Source organism: Pyxicephalus adspersus, chromosome 3, assembly GCF_032062135.1.
Source record: "Pyxicephalus adspersus chromosome 3, UCB_Pads_2.0, whole genome shotgun sequence".
NCBI classification, from domain to species: Eukaryota; Metazoa; Chordata; class Amphibia; order Anura; family Pyxicephalidae; genus Pyxicephalus; species Pyxicephalus adspersus.
The window spans coordinates 85,186,989-85,211,734 of record NC_092860.1 but is presented as its reverse complement, the minus strand read 5'-3'; the positions used below and the strand labels follow the sequence as shown (position 1 = coordinate 85,211,734).

Here is a 24,746-nt window from a genome sequence, read left to right as displayed (position 1 = left end):
GGTGGACATTAACTTTTGAAAAAAAAACAAATCACATGTAAAGAAACCTAAAAAAACAGGATCTTTCACATGATTGGATGGTTAAAGTCAGCAGAATTTTATCTCATTTTTTATGTAAAATATTCCTTGACATGCAAGCAGCCCATATTCCTTTACTAAATCAACCCCAATATGGTAAGAATGAAGGGAGTTTCTAAAAAGTTTTTTGGTAAAGGTTGATATTTGGCTGTGGTCTTAGAATGTTTTATTTGTTTTAGGAAAGTTTTAGGTCTGCACTGCATGTCTTTTAGCTTTGGTATGTTATCCTACTGCAATATACATTTTTTTAAAAAGAATTTAATAACTTATTTTTTTTTCTTTCTTTTAGATTTGAGAGCTTTACCAATTTCTGAAACCTGCTGCCTTGTCTCTCAATGGACATGGGGACTGTACCTGATCCTGTGGGATCTGCCAAGACATCACCCACATCTGCAGATAATGAAAGTCCCTCCCTAGCTACATCTCACCATTTTAAAGAGGCATCACCTAGCAGTAATGGAAATGCCACACAAATATCCAATGTTTGTATATCTAATCAAAATTGCAATCCATCTGTGAAAGGAACTGATAATGAAAGTATATGTGAACTTAAATCACAGGAAACTATCAAGACTTCATCTTTATTTCGGACTAGTAGCCAATCAGAACCTTTGCCACCTTCTGGGGCAGATGATTTACCAGAGCAAGAGACAGAAACCATCAAAGATCCTACTCATAATGCCTCTCCTGTGGACAACATAGTACTATCAGCCACATCTGTAGCAACAACCAATGTAACCCTCTTGACATTGCCAAGTGATGAACCAGCAGCAGATGACAGTAAAATGCAAAAAGATAGCACTGTGTCAGAAGAAGTTCAAGCACAACTTGAAAACACCAGTAAAAGCACAGCACATGTACATGACATGTCACCAAATATTGAGACTGGAAAAATAAATGATATTAAGAATGGGCATATTCCTTTACCTAGTGAGGAAACAAGTACAGTAGACACTCAGGAAGAAAAAAATGTTGATTCAGATATAGTACAAGAAAAAGAAGAAGTAAAAAAACTCCAGACTGTCCTTTCATCTGATCAGTGTTCACAGGTTAGCATTTTAGAAGATGATCTGAACACAAATGGGGACCATGAAGCTCTAGATTTGCAGTTAATATGTAAGTTCAGGGAAATGGGAACTATGACATCACAGGTGGAAATATTAGCTACACAAGATGCTGGAGTACAAGCTGTAGCAAATGTAGAAAATAAATCTGTGTCCACCAGTCCAAGCATATTAGCTGCATTTTTGAAGGCCAATTCTCCAATACTAAAGGAAAGACAGGAACAAGTATGTATCATTTATCAAGGTAACCCCGGAAACCCTCAGATTGACCGTGCTAACTTTGCACTGCATTCACAGCTTTCTCAAAACCATCTAGCTCCTAAAGTATGTTTTCAGCCACCAGATGGAATGGGCTCACAGCCTTTACAATTGCACTCTAAAAGTCCTCCAGATATGATACGGTCTCCTTTTCAGCATCCAGAACTGGCAAGGAATTCACAGGTTATGTATAGAAATGAAATAGATGGACAAGGGCTGTGTCACCCAATGCCACAAATGCAAAAGGCTAACGCTTCTCCAATTTTAATGAATGTGAAACCTGTTTACCAAATCAATATAGAGAACAGTAATCAACCTAAAACTGGCCAGAGAACAAAGGATTTGTTTGGCGAGCAAGCTCAGTTCAGGGCAGCCCATGAATTGGGAAGTAAAGCTAGGCTTCACCATTTAAGCGGAGTAGAAAATATCCAGCTCCATAATATTCGTCAAGACAGTGAACAGACAGACACACTTACTGTTCCTGGTGAAGGTAGCTCAGATCGGAAACCCTTTCATTTTAAAATTACTAATGAAAAGGGTTCCACCCAAGCTATCATTACTACTGATATCAAAAAGCCAAAAAAGGAGGAGAGGCCAACTCCACTTCATGTTGAAGTTGAGGTCAACAACAGTATTGGAGCAACTGGAGGTCAAATGGAAGAAGTACTTGAAGTCCTTGTTAGAAAGGATCAGGAGGGAGGTGAGCATGCCAAAAGGTCAAGCATTATAAGCTTGCAAACCAGACCTGCATCCGATTACAACCAAGGTGCGGTTCAGCTCACTCCGCGTTTAAGAAAAGCTAGGGAAGATAAAAAGGAACCAATCCTGGTCACTCTACCTACCTCTGAACCAGCTAAACCACATGGGAAAAAATCAAGTCCAAGTTCAAGCGCAGAAGGAAAAAGCCAAGCAAAGCAGCAATCTAAAAGTGTAAAGGATGTGGTCTGGGACGAACAGGGCATGACATGGGAAGTATATGGAGCATCTATGGACCCAGAAGCATTGGGTATTGCCATACAGAATCACCTACAGAGACAAATCAGAGAACATGAGAAAATGATTAGGGCTCAGTTAAAGCAAAATCGTAAATCAATTTGTTCAGACACATCAGGTAAAAAGCACAAAAGAAGACAGCACAGAGTATTTCAATCTATTCTTAAGAATTTCAGACGACCCAACTGTTGTAGTCACCCTCCTCCATCATCTGTGTTAGAGTGACTTTCTGACAGGTGTAAATTACTGTTTTCATCCATACCCTCATCATCTAGTAGTTTTTTTTTTTTGGTTATTTTGCACTTAAGAATGTTATGGACAATTTTTTTATTTGATTACGTACAAGGTTTAGGGTGATTGTCATATCACTCTGTTTTATAACGAAATATCACTTTATTTTGGTTTTCATTTTCATTATTGGGTGGATAATATAGAATAAAGTCACTTGTTTTTCCTTAGCCAATATTTGATACAGGTTTTGTAAATGTGACATTTGTATTGTTATCACTTAGAAAAGTAAAGCATCAACAATGAAATGATGTAGATCCTAAAATGATGAAGTACATGCCGCTAAATGCTGTGCCAGAAACGCCTTTATCACATGGGCCTTTTTCAGTTTGAATCTGTTTATGATGAGAATGAGTGATGATCACAATGTTATACGTTGTAGCAAATATGTGCAATCTGTGTGCAGATCAAAAGTCAGGTCCCGGGATCTGTTTAAAGGCCATTTCAGAGTTGCAGTTAACCACAGTGTTGTACTGCAGGCTCAGCCACACTCCCAACGGCTCCCATTCAACTGAATGAAATCAGTTTGGAACCATTTTGTAAATCTGAACTAAACTCGGCCAGCTTGCACCAGTTGTATGCCACTCTACCACAGCTACCACTGTAATTTTTGCCATCTTTTCTGTTCTGTTCCTTGGCTTTTTGGATATCTCCTTCTGCCTGTGCTGATGCAACAGGTAATCCCTGTGAAGAAGACCAGCACTGTTCTTCATTACACTACAGTCTTACTCTAGGTGTGTGAACACTCTTGAAGTTCTTGTTGGAAGCAAGAGGAAGAGTAAGTGCTGTTCATTGCTAAAGCCCCATAATGCTTTGCTTCCTATTACAGCCTACTTCTGCGGCATGGACGTGCAAATAAAAGGGTGAAGGACCAAGTATTACTATCAATATTCCATCAGTTTTAAAATGTAGTTAAAGTTGGTCAATTCTTTCCTGTCAAATGATGTGTTTCTTTTCAAATACAGGCATTTACTTGTGAATATGAAGCATTTGAAAAGAACACCTGGTAAAATAAGCCCTTATACTTGCCAACAGTTGGATGTAGCCAACAGTGGGCCTGTGTGCAAAACTAACCTAGGGCTCCCCCGCCAAACTTATATGGGACCCTTGTGGGAGCCCCTGTTAGCTAAGGAGGGTCCTGGGCTCTCAAGGAGTGGTATACTTTGCACCTCCCTATGTCAGCCCCTGCCCACATAGCCAACCAGATGCACAAATGCTCCAGCAAAGTACAAACCCTCCATTGGATTGAATAGAGGGTATACTGTGCACATGCTGGTCAAGCCCAGAATATTTTAAATTGTGGTGCAGCATCTCTGTGGACAATATCTAGCTGGATCAGGGACAGATGAATAAAGGCCGTGCAGGGAGTATAGGGACAATACATTAAAATTACATTGTAAGTAGACCTACATCAAAGGTGCAGATACACTAAAATCTGAACTCTGGAATACTTATACTGTTTAGTATTCCAGTGTGGTACATGTCCAGAAGTTTTCTGTATTCAAGACCACTTTCTGCTGGTCCTCCCGTCGTACAGGGTGACTTGTATTGGCCCCCTTAAGTTTTCTGCAGGAACTGTAATAGGAACTGCTGGGTCATTCCTGCTATGATCCCACTGTGGTTTTTCTAAATTATAGGTAGTCCCTGGATTACATACGAGATAGGGACTGTAGGTTTGTTCTTAAGATAAATGCAATTAGGACAGATGTTTGTCTCAACATAATATTAGGCATAATACTGATAGACATTCATTACCTTATGGAGCAAGCTGTGCTTTGATTTGCAAAAAGAAACAAATGCAGATTTTGTCTTGGTCATTACAAGAGCTACAAGAGCTTGCAGAAGAGCTCAGTCCTTAAGACCACCCACAACCTCTGTTTAGCAAAATGACTGCAAGTCATGCGAACCGCCCACCTCCTCCCCATCAAGCCTCCGTCCTGCACATGAGTGATCAGGGAAGCCCCTTTCACATTTACGTGTTGTCCATATTTTGGATGTCCTCAGGGGCTACCTGTATAACATTGAAGAGCATATCTGCATAGTACATTTCTTATAATGTATTCCTGATGAACATAACATATGAAGAATCATTACAAATGTCTGCTTTTAGATGTGTATTCCTATCCCAGCATATAACAGAAATTGTGCACAAGTCAAAATATGTGAGTTGTAGGAACAAATTCTTTTGTACAGTTCATTATCTAAGCATGACGGAATCTGATTGCTTTAATTTTAATGTAATGTAATTTTAATGTAAAAATCCTAGCAGTCTGGACAGATTTTTATCAAATAATAATAACAGATGTTTTCCAAATTCTTACTGTAAGTTAAAAAGTATATATCTAGGCCCAGGAACATGTGTTGTACATTTCTGCAATACAGTGTCCAATGTGTTGTCCCTTTTACAAAAACTTACAAAAAAGGTACAGAAAACATACCAGCAGTAAGCTTTCAATTCTGAAAATATTTGTGTCGTCAGCTTTGCATTATTCTGTCTGGCTGTACTACAGAACTGTTTGCCCTCTTATTCTTGATCCATGAAATAAAAGTTGTTCTACGATTTAAGTAGGCAGAGCTGATTGAGATTTCTGTGTGGCAGGGGTGTCGTTGTCAGCTCACTGAAGAAAGTTAGGAGCACCCTGGTGTAGCCGGGATCAACATATATGTTTCTATACTATGCATCATCTGCATCACTTGCACATGGAACAAAGCATGTAGCTGATTTTTTTTGGTATTACAGTTATTTTGTCCAGATATACAATTAAAATGTAAACCATGAGCTATTTTTTATCAAAATCAAGCAACATCAGGTAGGTCTGCACAGTTCTGGAATTTCCTTCATTTTTTGATAGTTTTAGATAAGTTTTCAAGCATGAAAGTTTAAAAAATAAAATAAATGCTTGTAAAAATTATACCCGGTAATCTTTTTTTAAATCTGCATGTTTTGTCCTCAGAATTATACTAATAGAGGAGTTATTTTACTGGTCCTCCATATTAGCCTCATGTCCCTATAGGAATGGGTTCCTTCATCACTTTCCAATGGATTGCAATACATCAATACTGCATTGGACTTTGTCCAGGAAGTAATTCAAACATGCACTGCCTGTGTGTTATAAATGGATCCTAAATCCTTTATGTAGTCAGACTACCCACCCCATCACTTAATACTAGATCACTTCAATAAGGATTATTGCTGGAAAGCCCAGCCTGTGTGCTTTTTATAAAATGCCCCATTGCCCAACAGGCCCCAGTGGTAGCTGTCAGGAGGAAAACAAAAAAATGTAAAACGTTTTTAATTGAATCTAGGAAGATTTACTACACAGGTAAGCTCTGCAACACTGCATGTCTGACTTCTGTAAGTAAAGGCCATTTTATACTTAGAAACCATCATACATAAAGAGCCAGCTTACAGACCCGGGGCAGTTACTCAAACCACACACTATAGTTTTCCCCTTCACTTCTCCCCTTCCAGCTATAAAAAAGGTATGTAAGGATTTGAGGGAAGGAGTGGATGGTCCAGGCTAGCAAGTTAGTAATTAGACACTCCCAGAAAAGGAGAGGGATATGTCGTGACAGTAAGAAGAAGGAAATGGAGTTGACCTAGGTAAATGATTGTTGCTGAACTTTCAAAAGTAAATTTTTTGCTACATGTTTGATAACTCAAACTATCCTAAAATGCTACCCCTGTACTGCAAGGGTTAAATGTTTAGAGGTGATGAATAAGGTAAAATACCTAACTTATTACTACTAAGATGCCTAAATGTACTTTTATATACTTGAAAAGGTATTATGTAGATCTGGGTAAATGTACAGATATGTTTTAATCGTACGTGTCATTCTTGACTCTTCCACTAGGTGGTGATTTTACATTTTTTAATTCATAATAAATACAAATGAAATTTAATGTAATAGAAAGTTAACACCGCATCACCTAGTGGACAAACTGAGAGTGACATCCTCTGGTGAAACACTGTAGCTGTATATTTGCCCATGTCTACCTAATACCTTTCAAGTACATTAAAGTACATTTGCCAGTCTCAGTGAACATAAATGATAAAATAAGAACTTTTGTTTAACAAAATGTTTTTAAATATGCTTTTAAAGCTTATCCTGGTTTGATCACGTGTTTTCTTTACCCAATTGAAATTAGCATTTGCTGGATTGGTGCATAAATATAGCTTAGTTTTTGGTTTCATATTTCCCTAGGTACCTGTGAGTCATGTGATACCCATTGTATAACCAGTAGATGAGGATGTCCGGGCTGTCTAATCAATTCGACAATTAATTAGAATAGGCAGTAGGTGGGATCTGGTGTTTTGCAATGGAACATATTATATTTACCTTTTCCTAATGAACAATACCAATTATTAATACAATGTTTTAAAGAATTCCTTACAATGGTTTTTTGCTAGTCTGCAGATGAACTGTCCCTGAATTAGTTTGATCTGAACCAAAACACAAAGGTTTTTGTGTCATTTACCTGATATCTATTGCAAATATCTAAAGATCTGAATACACTTTTTATATTTATGATATTTAAAATATAGTTCTTGCAAGGTACAATTTTAATGGCACAATGCATGTTTCTAACCCTCCTGCCCATAGGACAAACAAAACTGCAGGTTTAAAGGATTTTCCAGCCTGAGCACAGAAGGATTAAACTGAATAACTGACCCACTGAATTATCAATCCATGCTAATCCTATGAGATACAGAATATATTAGTGATGTGTGACCCAGATGCATGCTGGGTAATTTTGTGCATTTTACCCATTATTGTACATTGGGAAGAAGAAGTTGCATTGACTGGCCAATGAAGCATTGTGTTTTTCTTCAATTACATTGTTTTACTGAATGGCAAAAAATACTTTTTTCTTGTTACATCAGATATTTTTAACTATTCTAGATAGATAGATATATTTTAGAATATGCTTCATCTTATTCTTCTCTAAAAGCAATATAAAATGTTATATGAGTGTAAATATTAATGAAGTGGTTTTGATTGATGACTTACTTTAAAATGCATTATCAATGTGTCCAGAGAGTGTTTTATTTACAAGACAAATTTTATTAAGATTCGTGTCAGTCTTGGGAAGTCAATGTGTCCTTACAATGGAAGTTTTGTATTTGAGAAAAATTCTGTAAAGTCTACATGTGATTGTAGTATTTCGATATCTGTAGCTCACGACATGTTCTCTCTTGAAGTATTTGAGATCTACAGATAGTTATTTTTAATTTGCCCATCTATAATATTAATAAGCATCATTCAGTGTTTCCAGTTTACTATAGAAGAAAACGTAGAGAGGAAGTTATTCCTGCCTGATGTTTTGTGTGAACACTGTATATAAAGCTATTACATACAATAGCTTCAATCACTTTATGCGGCTTGTGTACATGTGCAGCTTTTTGGTGCTGCTGATGTTTGTGTCATTCTCTTGCTGAAAGTGGGGAACATGAATAACAAATCTTTCATCTGCGCAAAGACAAACGCCAACATAAAGCAGCACTTAATAGCCAAATGTGTGAAATAGGACTAAGGGTCATCCAGTCTCTATGTATTATGATGTATTCAATTGTTAACTCTTGTAAACCAGATGTTGCTGAAAAGAAGAATGTCATTTTATGTGTCAAGAGCTATAGAGGTAATTTTTTTTAATTTAAAGAAATAAATATTTTCTGGCACAATTTTCAAAGCTAAAACTATCATAAAGTTTAAAGGAAAAAAATTACATGGACATTTTTGATTTTTATGATATTAGTATGTAAACATTTATGAAACTATACCTGGAATAAATAAATAAATGCACTTGTGTCAAGGATCTGTAATAAATATCATTTAAACCATGCATTGGATGTTATTTAGTTTAAAAGAGTTTGTGTATAGAGCAAAAGACAACTTTTGAGCTCACACACCAATTATTCAATATTACACTGTACCTTCATATCATTTAATCTAGATTTTAAACAACAAGCACATACGGGAAATATAAAAACACTTGGGACCATTTCAGATCTAGGTGAACAGCAGTGTTCTGCTGCAGACTCAACCATGGTCCCAACTTCTCCCATTCAATGGGAGTAGTGATGAAGGTTGCAAAAATTCAAAAGAAAATGACAGGTTGCATAAGAAAATAGAACAAGGTAATGACTGAGGACAAAGATAACCACTATGGTAAATGTATTCTTTACCTCTGAGTACACAAAGGGCTCTCTCTATTTATGGACCTGGAAGATTCTTACAAGGGAATGTCTGACTCCCCGTCTTATAAATAGAGCCCAAAAAAAACTCAAATGAACAACAATGGCTCAAAACTGACATGATGTAGAATAAAGATATTATTAACAAATCACCTGGACCATGTGTTCTCAAAGACTGTTTATATTTCAAACTATTGTTTCTGTTTTATATTGACTGGTGTGGTACCAATAGACTGGCAAATGGTCATTGTGGTACCTATATTTAGAAAAGGGATTTAAGTCTCCGTCAAGTAACTACAGACCTGTAGGACAGTAGGACACCTAAAAATGTTTGATAGGACCAACTTTTTGCTATAAAATATAATAAAGCCAAAAACATTGATTTATGAAAAGATTGAAGTTGTCTACATTCTGTTTATTAGAAAGTAAGTAATGACAAAGAGGTGGCTGCGTATATACTACACTTTAATGATTATATTCAGAGAGTGGTAATTCATACTCTGGCTGGTTTTAGGTTATTAGTAGTGTAGCCCAAGGTTTAGTGTTGGGACCTTTATTGGGCTGTTTTGGGGCTGTGTTCCATTCTCCGATGATGAACAGGGCATGCAGGCCGATGCAAAATTGGTCACTGGAGAAAGGGAATGGAAAGGGGATTGGTGGTGAAGAGGGAGATACAAACGTATTCAATGATGTACAAATGGTGCAGATGTTAGCATTAATGTTGGATGGGTGCAGAAAGGATAGGTGGTTGAGAAATCAGTAATCAGTTTTTCGGAGATAGGCAACTCTGAAGGATTATAGTGGGAAATTGAGTGGTGTGCAGTGGTGATCACTAGTTTGAAGAGGAGTGCAGAGGGAAGTGCAAAGGGTGAAGACATAAGCAAATGACAAGTGGGGCAGAGCTGAGAGAAGAAAACCATCTAGACCCCCATGGAACCAAAAGCACATACTGGTAAAGATGGTTTATCTCATTATTCATCTTTATCCAGCATCATGGCTTTATATTTTCTTTAACACAAGGCAAAGCCAGGGGTAAGGGGTACTTCTGAGTTTTTAGATACTAACTTTTGACAGAAGAAAAAATGAGCATATTAGTAATTCCAAAAAAAAAGAAAAAAGAGCATTTGCTAAACCCTAGGGTTCCTCCAGAGGTTGATAGGGGTACCTTGAGCAATGAGCAGTTTGAGACCAATATTCTTTTTGGCCATCTGTAAGGATGACATTCTTTCCACTGACCACCATGCTAATGTGCTATATAGATAGATATTTATAGTAATTATATTAGGGGTTCCCTGAAGACCTGAAAGTTATTTCAAGGGGTTCCCCCATATTAAAAAGGTTAAGAAACACTATTTGTAAAATGTAAAGAGTTGCTTGAGCTGATAATGGTGATGTCATAATGTTTACATGCTTACAGAATAGGAAGTTTCACTTTAAAAACTTTTGTGAAAAAAGAAAATACACATTATCCAACAGTCCTTTATTAAAAAAACAAAAATGTGATTCTGATACGACCCTCTTTCTGTGGTTGGATAATGATCAAGCCATAAACTGAATGGGAAGAAGGACAGAGACATTTAGAAATGCTACAATTCATTCTATCAGTTTTACAGTAGGTGTCAGCAAATTACAGCACAGACCAATCTCTAAGTACTGATTCTACTGCATCATAAAAAAAATATTGTCTGCTACTTGGTCTAATCCATGTGTCCTATACTACAAGCGCTGAATCTGAAGTCTGATTCTGCCTAGGACATCAGGATCTTAAGGTAATTACGCGTATAGACGCGATTAGTTACATTCTCTCGTTCCGCAGTTACTATGTAATCCCTATACATAACTAACCTTTGCCTCATAGTTCCATGACATTACAAAAACTTAGTTTTATGTTGCAACAACATATACAATTACACATAATTCACCTGAGTCTTTGGTTAACACACATGTACACTTCAAAGGTGTTTCAGGTACTTGCTTTTGCGTTTGTGGCTCTCCGCTGTCTAGAGTTGCAGAAACCAGCAGTAGTCGCCCATCATGTTGGGGTTGCACCAGCCTTGATATCTTGTTTCCATAACAGAAATGTCCTGTAGGAACCTCTCCCCTTGTTCATCACTCACATTACCCAAACTTTGTGGGAAGAAGTCCAGATGGGAATGTAAGAAAATAATTTTAATTGGCATTCGGCAGCCAAGTTGATGGTATGCTGTTGTTGCATGTTGTTCACAAGTTCAGTATGGTTTTCAGCTCGCTGGTTGCCCAGAAAGTTTTGTGCAACTGGCACAAATTAATCCCAAGCAGCAAGTTCAAGTGGGTTGAGTTTGTCTCTCAATGTGGCATCACACATCAAATTGCAGATTTGGGGACCAACAAAAATGCCTGCTTTCAGTTTACCATCTGTTATAACTTTTCCAAACTTGTCCTTCAGATACTGAAAACCCATACCATCATGATCCATTGCAAAAACAAAGTTTTTCATGAATCCAAGTTCAATATGAAGTGTCAGAAGGTAAACTTTCTGTAGAGCAATGAGTGATTTATGCTTCACGTTGTATTGGCCAACAGTGTGTTCAGGTCTGGGTGGCCATTCTTTCACTTGGTAATGGTTGCTGTCATCACGACTGTTCCACAGGCCCAGAAAGCACATATATTTTGTATATCACAATTGCAGGCCAAGAAGGTGTGCCATCACCTTCAGGTCACCACAAACGTTCCACTTGTGTTCTGAATGCAGCCTTTATGCAGCAATACAGCTTTCAAACTTGCTTTGCTCGAGTCTCTGAACAATCTCCACTGCTCTGGTATGTATTCGCAACCTAACTCTTTTATCAGACCACTTACGTCAGTACAAAAACAAATGTCGTTTTCCAGCTTGTAATAACCTGCGAACTTTGTGTGACAATCAGGGGTGTGAAGTTGACGTTCCTTTTTGTAGCCTACTCATCTTTAGCTCAAAACAGACTCACTATGGCCTAGCTATACTATCCAATAAGATGGTTTCGCACTAGAGACAAGCCCCTGGTCCTTATATACCTATTTCTGACATCAGCTCCTTGTCTTGCCCAGACATGCCCAGCCGCTACTGGAACATGCATGCCACCAGGGGGCGTGATTCAGCTGAGGCGGCAGCAGGCATAGTGGTAGCTGCAACTGTTATAATGTTCCCATGTAAAAATACATTGCCCAATTACCGACCATTTTAACAGCTAAAGCATGCCTATAACTTGAAATCCGTTTGTGATAGGCAAATTTTGAGTTCAGATTTGGAATCAGCACACTCGATATCATGTAAATCACGTGTTATTCCCAGTAGCACAATCGTTGTTGTGCAGTGTTCTTTATGGGGCATCTACCCATCCATACCCAACCGAATTATTTCGGTTGGGTATGGAAAATAATTATTACCATTCTTGATGAGTGTCTATTTTACCAATGTCCCTTTTTTGTATATTGAGAGTTTTTTCAATTGGAATTTCAAATAGAAACATATTACCAGTTAGAACTTCCTTCACTTTAAAACCACAGGACAGGAACCATGGAATATTGATTAGATACAACACTGACATTTTTCTTTTCATAGTGTGTTTCATTTATAAAAGGAACATTAATTTTTATGGCATCAATCACTGATTGATCACCATACCACAACCATTACCCTAAATGGACATCAGAAACTCCATGCACTTGAAAGGAGTAACTAATTGTTTAGCTTTTTAAAGTGGCGATCAGGATGTTTGATGAAAAATAAAAGAACAGATTCCTATTTTGGCCTTTCTCCTTCTTGAAAATAGATAGTCACCATTTTATATCTATGGTGAATGAAACAGTAAAATAAAAAAATGGTGCTAATCCTAAAATTAGCAATCAGGCTAAAAGTGGTGACCATTCAATTGATTTTTATAAATAGGTACAAAGTAATAAATGTTGCGCTTCGTTTATAAATAATGTCTGTTTTGTAAATAGGTTGCTATGTATCCACAAAACAAAAGTTTGTGGATGCTTTATAGTGAATCTTAAACAGAACCATGATAAAAATGATTACATTGTAAAATGATTCACAATTCTATCATGGATCATTCAGGGTATTGCCTGAACAGATGACCTATTCTTGTATGTACAGCAGAGGAGGAAAATGTTCACGCTGATTGCATTGTCCTTGAAATTTGAGAACTAATTATTAAAGCTCAACTTCAGGAATGTAGGACAAAAATGCCAATCAATTCATGTATGTTATTTTCAACATTATTTTTTGTATATTATATTAATAGTAAGCAGTGTATGTATTTGAACTTGCTTGATGTCAGGGTTCTCTAATCCCCCTTATAGCAAAAGTTGAAATGGAGAGGTGCGGCACAGGGGGACAACTGTATCTCCATGTCCTGACAACGAACATGGTACCAGGAGGAGGATAACCTCATCAATTCTTTCTTCATTGTCTAATTAGAAACTTGATCAAATGAAGCTATCGCTGTAATGGAGGTTTTGGACCTAGCTGGGCTTTTTGCAGGTAAGCATGAAATTACAAATCATTTTCTGGTAAATCAACTTGCATATGTGTAGTTCAACTGCATATAGCTGCTTGCCTGTTGTTTATATTTAACACAATGTATTCTTATTATATATTATTCATTTAGTGAAGTGATGATGGGGACAAACCAGACAAACCAAACCACCTGTGTAGCAGTGTAGCAGCAAACATTTATATGTAAACCTTTTGTATAGGTTTCGGGGAAGGAGGTGAAAATGGCGGCTTTAGAGGGCTCAGACATCAGCAGCCTCTCAGCCACAGTGAAAACATACATTGGGAAAAGTCTTTCCTTTGGACCATGGGATTACATTCTTTTCAAGCTTCTCTTTCGGACCCCTTGGAGCACATTAAAAACGAAATTGCCAAAAATTAATTCATTTCAAACGCTATCCAAATTTAGGGATCAACATTGGCTGGTATCTAGCTGTTTCTAGACAGAACTGACTAATTCTCCAGGAAAATCAATTTGCTGTTAACAATCTGGTAAAAGGGTGTTTTGGATCTTTTACTAGTTCACTTGGAGGGCCAATGTTCCATCTCAGGGAGCAGACATTGTAGATTTTATTAATTGCAGTAATACTTCAAGTGGATCCTCACACACACAAACTAAAGTAAATGTTCTTTAAAGTTGCACACTCAGCTGTAATAAGGATAAGCACAGGATGGATCACCAGCTACATTTAAAATATATGTGATGGCATTTTTTTTACCCCTCTATTTTAATTTTCTTGTCTTCAAAAAAGCAAGAAATATTTACTGATTCTTCCAGTCTTTCCTTCTCTTGCCTTTTACATTCTGACAAACCTCAGAAAGCAGAGAACAGCATTATGTCTGTATTTTCCACCACTAGCCTTCTAAGCTGCAGGGAAGATGAGAACTGGGTAGTCCCATGACCATTGATAAAAAGTCTCCAAAAAGGTACTTACAGATTTTTATAGTATTAAAAAGAAGCAGAATATCTTGCCATGGTGTCCTAATCCTTTTTTATTTTCTTTCCATGTATATACATTTATGCATTTTAATAATACATTTTTTTAGCATTCAGCAACCACATTGTGGGAAATATAGTCTTAGCAGGATGTAATCAGAATCTGTTCTTTATAATGTAGAAATACACACCTGTAAGTACCAGGTTTTGGTTGCAAGGGTCATTGACATTATGTGAACGATTAATATGTTTGATCTGTATGGCACAATATTCTAGACAGTTAGTCTTATAATGGTTATGGGTAGCACTTATTGTATGTATGGGGTTCTCTTTCAATTTACTCCTAAATAGACCCTAACGTAAGCTAGACACATTTCCTGAATGGAAAATCAACAAAACTTATGCTTTATAAAAATATATAATTTATATATAAATATATATATTATAATATATATATAGTAATAATAAATCTGTCACTAGCAAAGAATGCTAATTCCTCAATAACGTGTTGCACTATTACATTTTCTCCATAATACCTTGGGTACTCTGTGTCAATGATACACATTTGCAGAAGGGAATGGTGGGATTTCTATTCATCTTTTTTAGAATGTAATTTAATTGTATTTTACTGGACCACTTTCTGAACAGCACTGGACATCTGACAAAGAATAACATATCCATATAGTAATAAAGATTCACACAAACCAGGGAAGCAGCTTTGTGAAAGTTCACAAATTCCTGGGAATGTAGCAGAACCAATATCCTGCTGCTCTGGTTAACAGACCTCAAATGAATGCTTTGTGTACACAGATCCAGCTGCCTTACTTTAATTAATGGCGCTCTCCTCAATACCGCTGGCACACTAACATAGTTTATTTTTCATCTCCTTTTTCTTCCTTTATTCATACAGAAATTGTGTGTGCAAGAACAAATAGAGACATATGAAAGGTTCTGCTCTCAGCAAGAACTATACCATCACACCAAATTACAACTAGATGATATAAAAATAAAGGAAGAAAAGCAATGTAGGATAAAGGACCCCCCACATGGACACAGATGTAAGGTTTTGACAGTTTGTAATACAACCCACAATCAGGTTACCGGTCCTGTCATCTGTTCATATTGTTTTACAATTATTTGTCCTCTAGTCTATTCATTAGGACTTTTTGACACCTACAGTACAATGGGAAATGTACCCTTCTAACAGTAGTATGCATCACAGTATATTGGGTCTCTGGACCTCCATTTCTTGTTTTTTAATGCTATTTAAGCTTTAATGTAATAGATAATGTAAACTGACATTTCTGACTTGGTTCTAAAATATACAGCTTGCCAGGTTGGTGTTATGATCCCCTGCCTTCAACACTTTCTGAATCATTGACTCAGAATAAGTATACAGCTCAGGTATGCAGTTACCTGCATGATTATGTCATATGTGTGAATGATCTTTCTGGCATCAAAACATCAGCTTTACATCCAGGGAATTAGCATTCTTTACAATGAGCTCAACAATGACAGCTTGCATAATCTCTCACTTTAAGTTGGTCCTTACACAGAGCTGGGGGTTCTCTTGTGGCTCCTCCAAGTGACACCTCCAGGTGCCTGAATCACCAAGCATTGGTTCTGTCACATGGTAGAGGATTTAATAACATGCTCCCCAAACCCAAAAGTACCAGGTATATTTCTGCACCCCATGTAGCCAAACAGAACAGCAGTAAAAGAGAGGAACGTAAAAATGTGCTTCTGTTGGGCTGCAATGGGCAAAACACAGATTCACAACTGTGCTAGCAATGCATATCAAATACATATTTCTGAACTGTCTTACCTTAAAGCAGACCTAAATTCAAAGTTTTTACGTTACATTAAAGGGTAGACAAAATTACTTTCTTTTTTTTTAATGTAAAGCCTACCCTTTCTGTCTTGATTGTGACAAAATTGGTGTGGAGAGCCTCCCGTGATACATACGTCACGCAACCTCGGCGGCTCCTAGCTGTAAACACGCCCGATCTCAGAGCCTTTTCTTTAATAGGGAAAAAAAAACTGCGTGCTCAGTGAGATCAGCACTCTTTTTTTGCCTATCTACATCACCCGATCTCACTGGTTTGAAAGATATTCAGACCAGAAATAATCATTTTCACTAATGATAATGCAGTGTTTCTCTACCTTTTTAAACTAGGGGAACTCTTGAAATAAGGTCTGAGGAATCCCTTCTATAATTTCTATAATTACAGCCCACATTACCTTAGTGTGGTGACTATTGGGAAGAATGTCTTTTATATTGCTGTCACCTTTATAGATAGCCAAATCATCATCATCATCATCATCATCAATCATAGATCAATTCTGTCGCCTAATCTCAGCTGACAGCCACAAATTGATGATTGCTAAAGGAACCTCTGGAGGAACCTTAGTTTTGAAGCCCACTTCTTGTTTACAGATAAAGTAGGACAGAAGCTGAAGTTTTACTACTACTAATAAAAAAATCATCAGGGGCAATGTACATGCTTTATCATGACAATTGCGTGGATTTTTTTTCATAAAACACTATTTTCACCATTTTTTTTTTTCAGACTTTTTTCTTTAACCACCTGAGCGATAAGCCCGACCTTGGTACAGGCTTCAAAAAGTTACAGTTATCGATAAACCGGAACTTTTCTCACTGTATGAAAATACAGTGAGAAAAGTTCGGGTTTATCGATCACTTACGTGGTCCCGCTGCGATCATCCAGCGTCCTGTTCCAGCGTCGTCCTCCAGCGTCGGGTGTCCTCTCCGGGAAGAAGAAGCCGGCCGGCTTCTTCTCCCTCCGTGCGTGTACGTCGGCGTGTACGATGACGTCGGCGCGTGTGCGGGAAATTCAAACTAAAACTCATCCACCTGTATCCAATCCAATACAAAATAATTCAAAATAAATACAAAGTATGTAATTGGTAAATTTAAACTCTCATTTTGTATTGGATTGGATACAGGAGTTTGTATTCAATACAATACAAAATGAGAGTTTGAATTTTGTTTTCATTTTGTATTGGATTGAATACAAAGTCCTGCATCCAATCCAATACAAAATAATAGAAAATATATTTATGTGGTTTTGTCTATAGGTATGTGACGGACACTAGGGAGGTGTTTTAGAAAAATATATTACTATACAGTATACCGAATTATCGCATTTTCAGTATTTTACATTTATTATGTATTCTTGTTTAAGCTGATTTTTTGTGTCTTTTATTTAATTTTATTAAAAGTAATTATTTTTTTACATGATTCTGTGTTTCAAACATTTTTTTATATTCATGATATCTACTAGAACCCCTGTTCGGACATATTTCTGTAAGTTACAGGTCTACAATTTAAAAAAAAAAATTTCATGAAAAACAGTGTAACGCTTTTGGAACAGAAATCTAGACATCAGTGTAACGCCCAGGTGGTTAACCTATGTTCAACTGTTTATATTATTGATTCAAACAACTGTAGAACAACTTATATTATCTGCAAATATTCAAGTGCTATCCAGACACATCATAAATTTGTGATTTGAAAACGTCAGACAGGAGGGAGTCAGGTAATCATATATTCTGACACTATTCATGACCGCAGTTTGATTATTAGACTTCTGCTGACAATGTTTTACAGACAGAAAGTAAGGTGAACTTTCCATAAGTAACACAGATAAAAAGTGGCAGCATAGAACCCATGTAATGTTTTTATTTCAATCTGTATCTCTGTTACTTATTTTTCCTAACTTCCTGTTCAGTGAAACCATTGTTGGCAGGACAGGTAGAAAAAGTAAAGTGCCGGAAGTCCCCGGGTAACATACGAGATAGGGACGTAACAAGTACATTATTTAATATATGCAATTGGGACAGATATTTGTCTCAATGTATTAAGCAGTGAGATGTTAGTTACTGTATAAAATCCACACTGTGTGCTAATCACAAACAAAGCCAAAAAAAAAACTGTATGGAGCCTAGACATTTAATAACTTCTGAAGGAAGCTGATATGCAAAAAGAAACAACTGCAGGGTTTGTCTTGGTCATTAAAGCGTTAAAAGATGTTACAGATCAGCTCAGCTCCTAAGATCACCCACAACCTCAGCTGTGCTTAGCAAAAGACTTCTTCTGCAAGTCATGCAATCCACCCCCTATTTAGCCTCCGTCCTGCACACGAGCAGGTAGAAAATAACTGTTCATATCTAGGAGTCGTCTGTATGTCAGATGTCCTTAAAGAACAACTATACTCAAAAAACAAAAAAAAAACACACCTACCTTCAATCCCGCAGGGCAGTCTGATTACTCCGGGGGTGTCGTCTCGGCATCTGTCCTGGATCCATCTTTGTTTTCTTTTCTGGGTTCTTCATCCTACGTCACCCGACCCAGGCATGAGATCGGACGACGTAGGTTAAAAAAAAAATTGCCGATCCCACTGCACATGCGTGAGATCGGCAAATTTTTCTCTTTGAGCAAAAAGGCTCCTTCTGCGCATGCCCAAGATGCTCAGGCATGCTCAGAAGGAGCATCCAAGAGCCTTCTGGGATATCTGACATAGGTATCTGGGGAGGCTTTGCGCTCCCATTCATTCTTGATTGCCTAGGTGGCTGAGAATTAGGGGGGGCGGTGCTGCACCCTTTCTTTTTTAAAAAAAAAAAGAGTATTGCACGTAAAAAAACTGAATTTTTACCTCACATAAAAGGGTTCTCTTCCCTTTTATGTAAAGTGAAAATTCTGAGTTTGGGTACACTTTAACTCGTAGACTACCTAGAAATCTGTCTTAAAAAGCCACAAATGGCAAAAAAAATACAGCTAGAGTTCTAATTGTTTTACCTTTCTATTTAAAATACAGAAAAAATGCTCTTGGTTTTTTTTACAGTTTGGTAATTTACTAGAATTTGTTGATATTAGTTTGTAATAGTAATCGTAATAGCTTGAATACTATGGCTCACCTCGGGAATATTATATTTTTCTGTACATGCAAATATCCAACAAAGGAAACCTAAACCAGCAGTAAATCATAACTGCACTAGATATGTCAATGGGTTTACATTTTGGAGTTCAGATCTAAACTTTGTGCCTTACAGCAAGCAGGGGTCTATTTATGAATCTGTAAATTTTACATTCAGCAAATAATCTCTGCAATTCAATATTTCTGGTGTATGTGTTTTAAAAGACAGTGATTGATTTACTATTTAAGAATCCACTTTTAAGATCAAATGTGTTATATATTGCAGCTTATTAGTCCTGAGATGCAGGTGGTGACTGCATTGGTTTTCCAGGCTTTATTTCCTATATTTTACCTGCATTTAACAAATTTTCATTCCTTGAGTGACTGCAGTCACTCCTCCACTGTATGTATGAAGGGAGTCCTATTTAATGTACAGCTTAATATGTTGGTGCTATAAAAAATCCAATTTTATAACAAAAAAAATAATACATTTGGCATTGTAATTATTTATTGTTCATTACAATTAGCTTAGTTTACATACAGCAGTAGCACCTGAGTTTGATAATTTTTTTTATTTTTAAGTAGTGACAAGCTTTTTACTTTGCTTTGATCTGCAGATTCAAATTGACCAGCAGTTCATGGAGGCTGTCCTTGTTCTCACTGATGAAAATCTAAGAGATAGCAGATGATACAGCAATGTAAAATTGGCCAGCGGTGGGACAGTTGTAAAAAGGAAGTCTAAGCCAATAATTATTAAAGACAAAGAGCGTACGAAGGGGTCTTGGCCCAATGGGAGTGGTTACACTAGTGAAGCATAAACATAATTCCATTGTAAAACAGAGAGTGCTTATAATGATTAGTAGGAAATAAACTAAATTTGAATGACTTGGTTCAAAAATTCAAGGTTTGTTTTGCTATATGTTCAGTTTCTAAAGTTATGTTTTAGGTAAAAGCACTACACATTTAAGCTACGTACACACTTCCATTACACCTGAGCTGAGGTTGATCACCACGCTGAGATACCTTGCCACTGGAAGATCTCTGCAGGACATGAAGTTCTCCACTGGGATCTCACTGCAAGCAATGGGTCATATCATCCCCAAGACGTGTGCAGCAATTATCGACTGCTTGAAAGATGAGTACATGAAGGTAGAGACCCCATACAATCATTAAAATCAAAATGACACAGTTGCTTCATAACCAAAAGATTAAGTTTTTTTAACAAAGTGCATGTAACAAAGTGCCAATAAAAAAGTATAAATAACAATAAATAACCATAAAAACAAAACATAACTATTTTAACAATATTAACAACAATATAAAACCAATTAACATTTGTGACACACCCCCACTATAAATCAGTGAAATGGAGGCTTTCATTGCCAAAACTGTACTGATTTGGTGTACTGGAGGAAGGGTAGTGATGATGCTCATATTGGTGGCGTGGAGTGTGTACAGGTGAAGGGTAAGGCTGCGGGTATGGATAGGGGTAGGAATAGGTAGGGTATTGTGGGTTTAGTTGATTCAGCATCCCTTTGTTCACCAAATCCATTGATAATGATAAAGTAATGATAATCTCCACAGCACCTATATAGATAGATATAGATATATAGATAGATATATATATATAGAGAGATAAACATAGAGAGAGATAGATTTATATATATATATATATATATATATATATATATATATATATATACACACACACACACACACACATAAACACAAAACAGCTTGTATAGAACGTTCGGTCATCGCGCATGCTCGGAACATGCACGATCACTGAACGACCATACACAAGATAGATGGTGAACGATCGTCGTCCAATCGGATCCGCCATGCCGGTCGTTCATTTCCAACGACTATCCTCGTTCGTCGGCGTCGTTGGTCACTTTTTTTAGAGCGATTTTTGCTCAATCGGTCGTTCGTTCGTCGTTTATTTCCAAAGATAATTATTGGACGTGTGTGCGCAGCTTAATACAAAGGATTTTAAACTGTTTTTTTCATATTTTTGTTTAATATGATACCACAACATCTCAACACATGAAACAAAAATATCTATGTATAAACAGAAAAAACAAATAATAATCAGCGAAAGTAGCTAGGGAACTCATATGGTCTATTTAGTGTTAGCTTATGGTAAAAATGAGGTAAACAGGGAATAGTTTTTTTCTACATTTTGTTGAAATTGTTAATAGCAGATCAAAGCATAACACTTTCCTCCAGATATACATCCACTTGTAAACACTAAACTAAACAAAATATATTGTAACAACACCTATAAAGTGAGGTAATTTTATTAAAGGAATTTATCTTTTCACTTATCAAAGTGAATTAATATTCCGCTTAGGATAATTCACTTAGCTTAATAACTTGGGTGAAACTTTGTTGACTTTTGGCATCAAATCATGTGCAAGGATAAAGCATGTTTTTTTACATTTCATAGGGGAGGTATTTGGTATTCCCTGAAAAATGAATTTTCATCATGTTTATTAGTCTATGTGAATTATCCCTTGGAGGATGATCACTTATTCAGATGAACTGCCTAATTGTCTTGCTATTTATTTATGAATTTGGCCTACTTCTCATTTTTGTACTGGGGCTGATTTACTAAAGGAATTTAGGCTGTTCACTTGGCATTTTAAAGGTGATATAAGTGAATACTTAACCATGTGCAAAGAAAAAAAAAAGTTTTTTCTTTGCACATGACTGGATGGTTGAAATTAGAAGAGGCACATCCAATTTACTAAGCCAAGTGAAATATCCCTTGTAAGAGGATAATTCACTTTGCTATGTGAACAGACAATATTCATTTTGTAAATCAGCTCTACTATGTGGTTCCAAACCAGACATATGACATCCCTTTTTTTCCCTAATGAAGTTTGTAATGGAGGCTCTTCTATGTAGTATATTACAGTCTTGCTATATTCACATTCTGCCTTTACGTGTAAAGATTAAATGAACACACATTATTATTTTATTGGGGTTGTCACATGGTTTAGACAGACAATGCAAAAAGAAATGCAAGTCAAATGCAGGGTAATGTGATTTTCAGAATACAAACATAAAAAATATCTCCACAGTATATATATTGTCAGTATTTTCCTTGATGCAGAATACATTTTGCAGTCAGGAGCGGAACTGAAAGATACTGTGAATTTATGGAAAATTGGCTAATGAATTTCTCTCGAAACACATCAGACTGCTGAAATCATTTCATACTTGTTAAAGCTGTGGACACAAATCATAAGTATAGTTCATTCTGTTATCAGTCCAAAGGTAGTTGTCCTACATAGATATTATATCTGTCTCAAAGTCAATAAAAAACTTTTCTAATCACAGTTTTTTTATTTTTACAATAAGCAAACATCTGATAACCTGGTGATACACAAACTGAACAACCACACTTCTAAAGGGGCTCTCCTTCCACTCAACGTGGACATTTAGCACATTCAACAAGTGTTCTGGCCAATCTCTGTATAAGTGAATTCAATACTATTGTGTTAAAGTTTATTTGAATCAAAACAAAGTAGTATATTGACACTTAATGGTCCCTAACTGTGATGGTTGCATTAGCTTGCTTTTTTTCAGGCTTTTTCTACTTGATTTGTAACTGGTATTGTAATTTGCAGATTTTGTCCCACTCTCCTCCTCCTCATCCCCCTATTTTTGTTCTTACTTTTATTTGTATCTTTGTCTGTTTCTTGTTTTACATGAAAAAGATTATTAAAAACATTTGAAGTAAAATGTTTCCAACAAGAAAGTTTATCATCCTGGTAAAATGATCCCAAAAGCTACCAAAATGTGTAATTGATATGTAATAAACATATACAAATTACAAAGCTGTTCATTCAAAGCATTCATAGCACAAGACAAATGTTTTTCTTCTTGTTTTGCATAGCATAGAAGAGGAGTAGGCTTATTGGTGTCTGTATTCCTTTTCAAATGTTTGTTCAGGCCAAGGGTGCCCAACCTACAGCCCGCGGGCCACATCTGGCCCTAAGAGCTGCCAAATCCGACCCCCTCCTGATTCCCTTTCTGCTCTCTCTGCCCATTGTCTTGCTAGGGATGGGGTGCGCCCATCTCCTATGTATCTCTATGAGATTGTTCTACCAGGAGAGGGAGTTTTCTGAGCATGCTCAGTGTGGGTGTGTACTATAGACCTTGCAAATCAGCTGTGGCTGCTCCCCTCCCACCTTGTACTGTGGGAGAATCCCAGCAGCAGCATGAGAACTGTGTGTGTGTCCATGCTGCTTTCATTACTCCCTTAATAAACCTTATTATAAACTTTAATATCCCTTACACTGATTGTCATAGAAACATCAAATTTTCAGGGTACACAGGAGACCCTGAGCTGCTTCTTAAAAAACTGAAATTAGGCTCCCTAATCACAAGTTGCCATATATAGGGTTACAAGCATAAAATCCTAACAACAATCAGGGATAGTTTGACATTATTTGGGGCTATTTCAAAACCAGGGTCCCCAAATTGAGTTTGCATGTTAGGGACTCCTGGGGGCCTTTTCCATCGCAATGAGCCTTGGGGTAATGCCAATTCGCTCTGTGCTGTGGTGCTCCAAATTTATACTTGCTTGTTCACAGAACTTCAAGGCTGAATTTAGACTTGTGAGGTTGCGGTGTGGTTACCCCTTCCTTGTGCCATGGAATCCTGCCAAGGGGAGACATTCAGTACCGCTCACTACCGCCTGGAGTCAAACTTGCAGACGCTGCGGTGCGAGGGACTGAGCGGCTGGTGGTGTGCCTGTTACACAAAGCTGACCAATTACCTTCTGAGAACACCAATTTTTCTGGAACAGAGGGATGTTCTCAACTGAAAATGTGGGAGCCATTAGGAAACCTTATTTGCCACCCCTTTCCCCCTTAAAATACTATACCCATCAAATCATGCTACCTTGTCACACATAGCTATCACTTTACTGTCTATGAACCCCAATTTTTCTGTAAGAAAAGGGAACTGTAACTGCAAGTCGGGGACTCTTGTGGCTAGCTCCCCCTAACATTACATCACTACGGCACGATCACAAGATATGAAAAACTATACCTGTCTTACCGTGCTACCCTGTCACACATAGCTGGCAACTTACCTTCTGTGAACCCCAGTTTATCAGGAACAGGGGGATGTAGGGACCTGAAGATGTAGTAGTAAGAACATGTCCCCATTGGCTATCTGTCACATGAATTGCATTTCTCTGGAAGTATTCATTGCAGAGATTTTAGGGTACAAAGAAGGTTAGCAGCCCCCTATAATTGACAGGACGCATTGTATGGTGTAGTTTCGCTCTGTGGTACAAGAATGGTGAGCGGGGAGCAATAAATCTCTGGCCAGCACTGTATATTAATTTTAGTTTTATATCCTTCAATAATAAAATGTTTCAATGAGCTGATGAGCATTAGATGGTGAGTGCAGAAATTCTTGATTTGTCATTTCTTTTAATTGATGCATGTATGTTACAGT

At 37.1% G+C, this 24,746-nt stretch overlaps 1 protein-coding gene across 1 annotated transcript in view; it reads left to right on the top strand.

The window, feature by feature from the left end:
* The window catches only part of GPRIN3 (GPRIN family member 3), an 89,861-nt gene extending 81,335 nt beyond the window's left edge, over positions 1-8,526 (top strand). The window contains exon 2 of the mRNA XM_072405564.1: positions 368-8,526. Within this exon, the coding sequence (XP_072261665.1) occupies positions 414-2,618 (2,205 nt within the window). The 5' untranslated portion in view covers positions 368-413 and the 3' untranslated portion in view covers positions 2,619-8,526. The remainder of the gene's footprint in view (positions 1-367) is intronic.
* Positions 8,527-24,746: the final 16,220 nt, after the last annotated feature.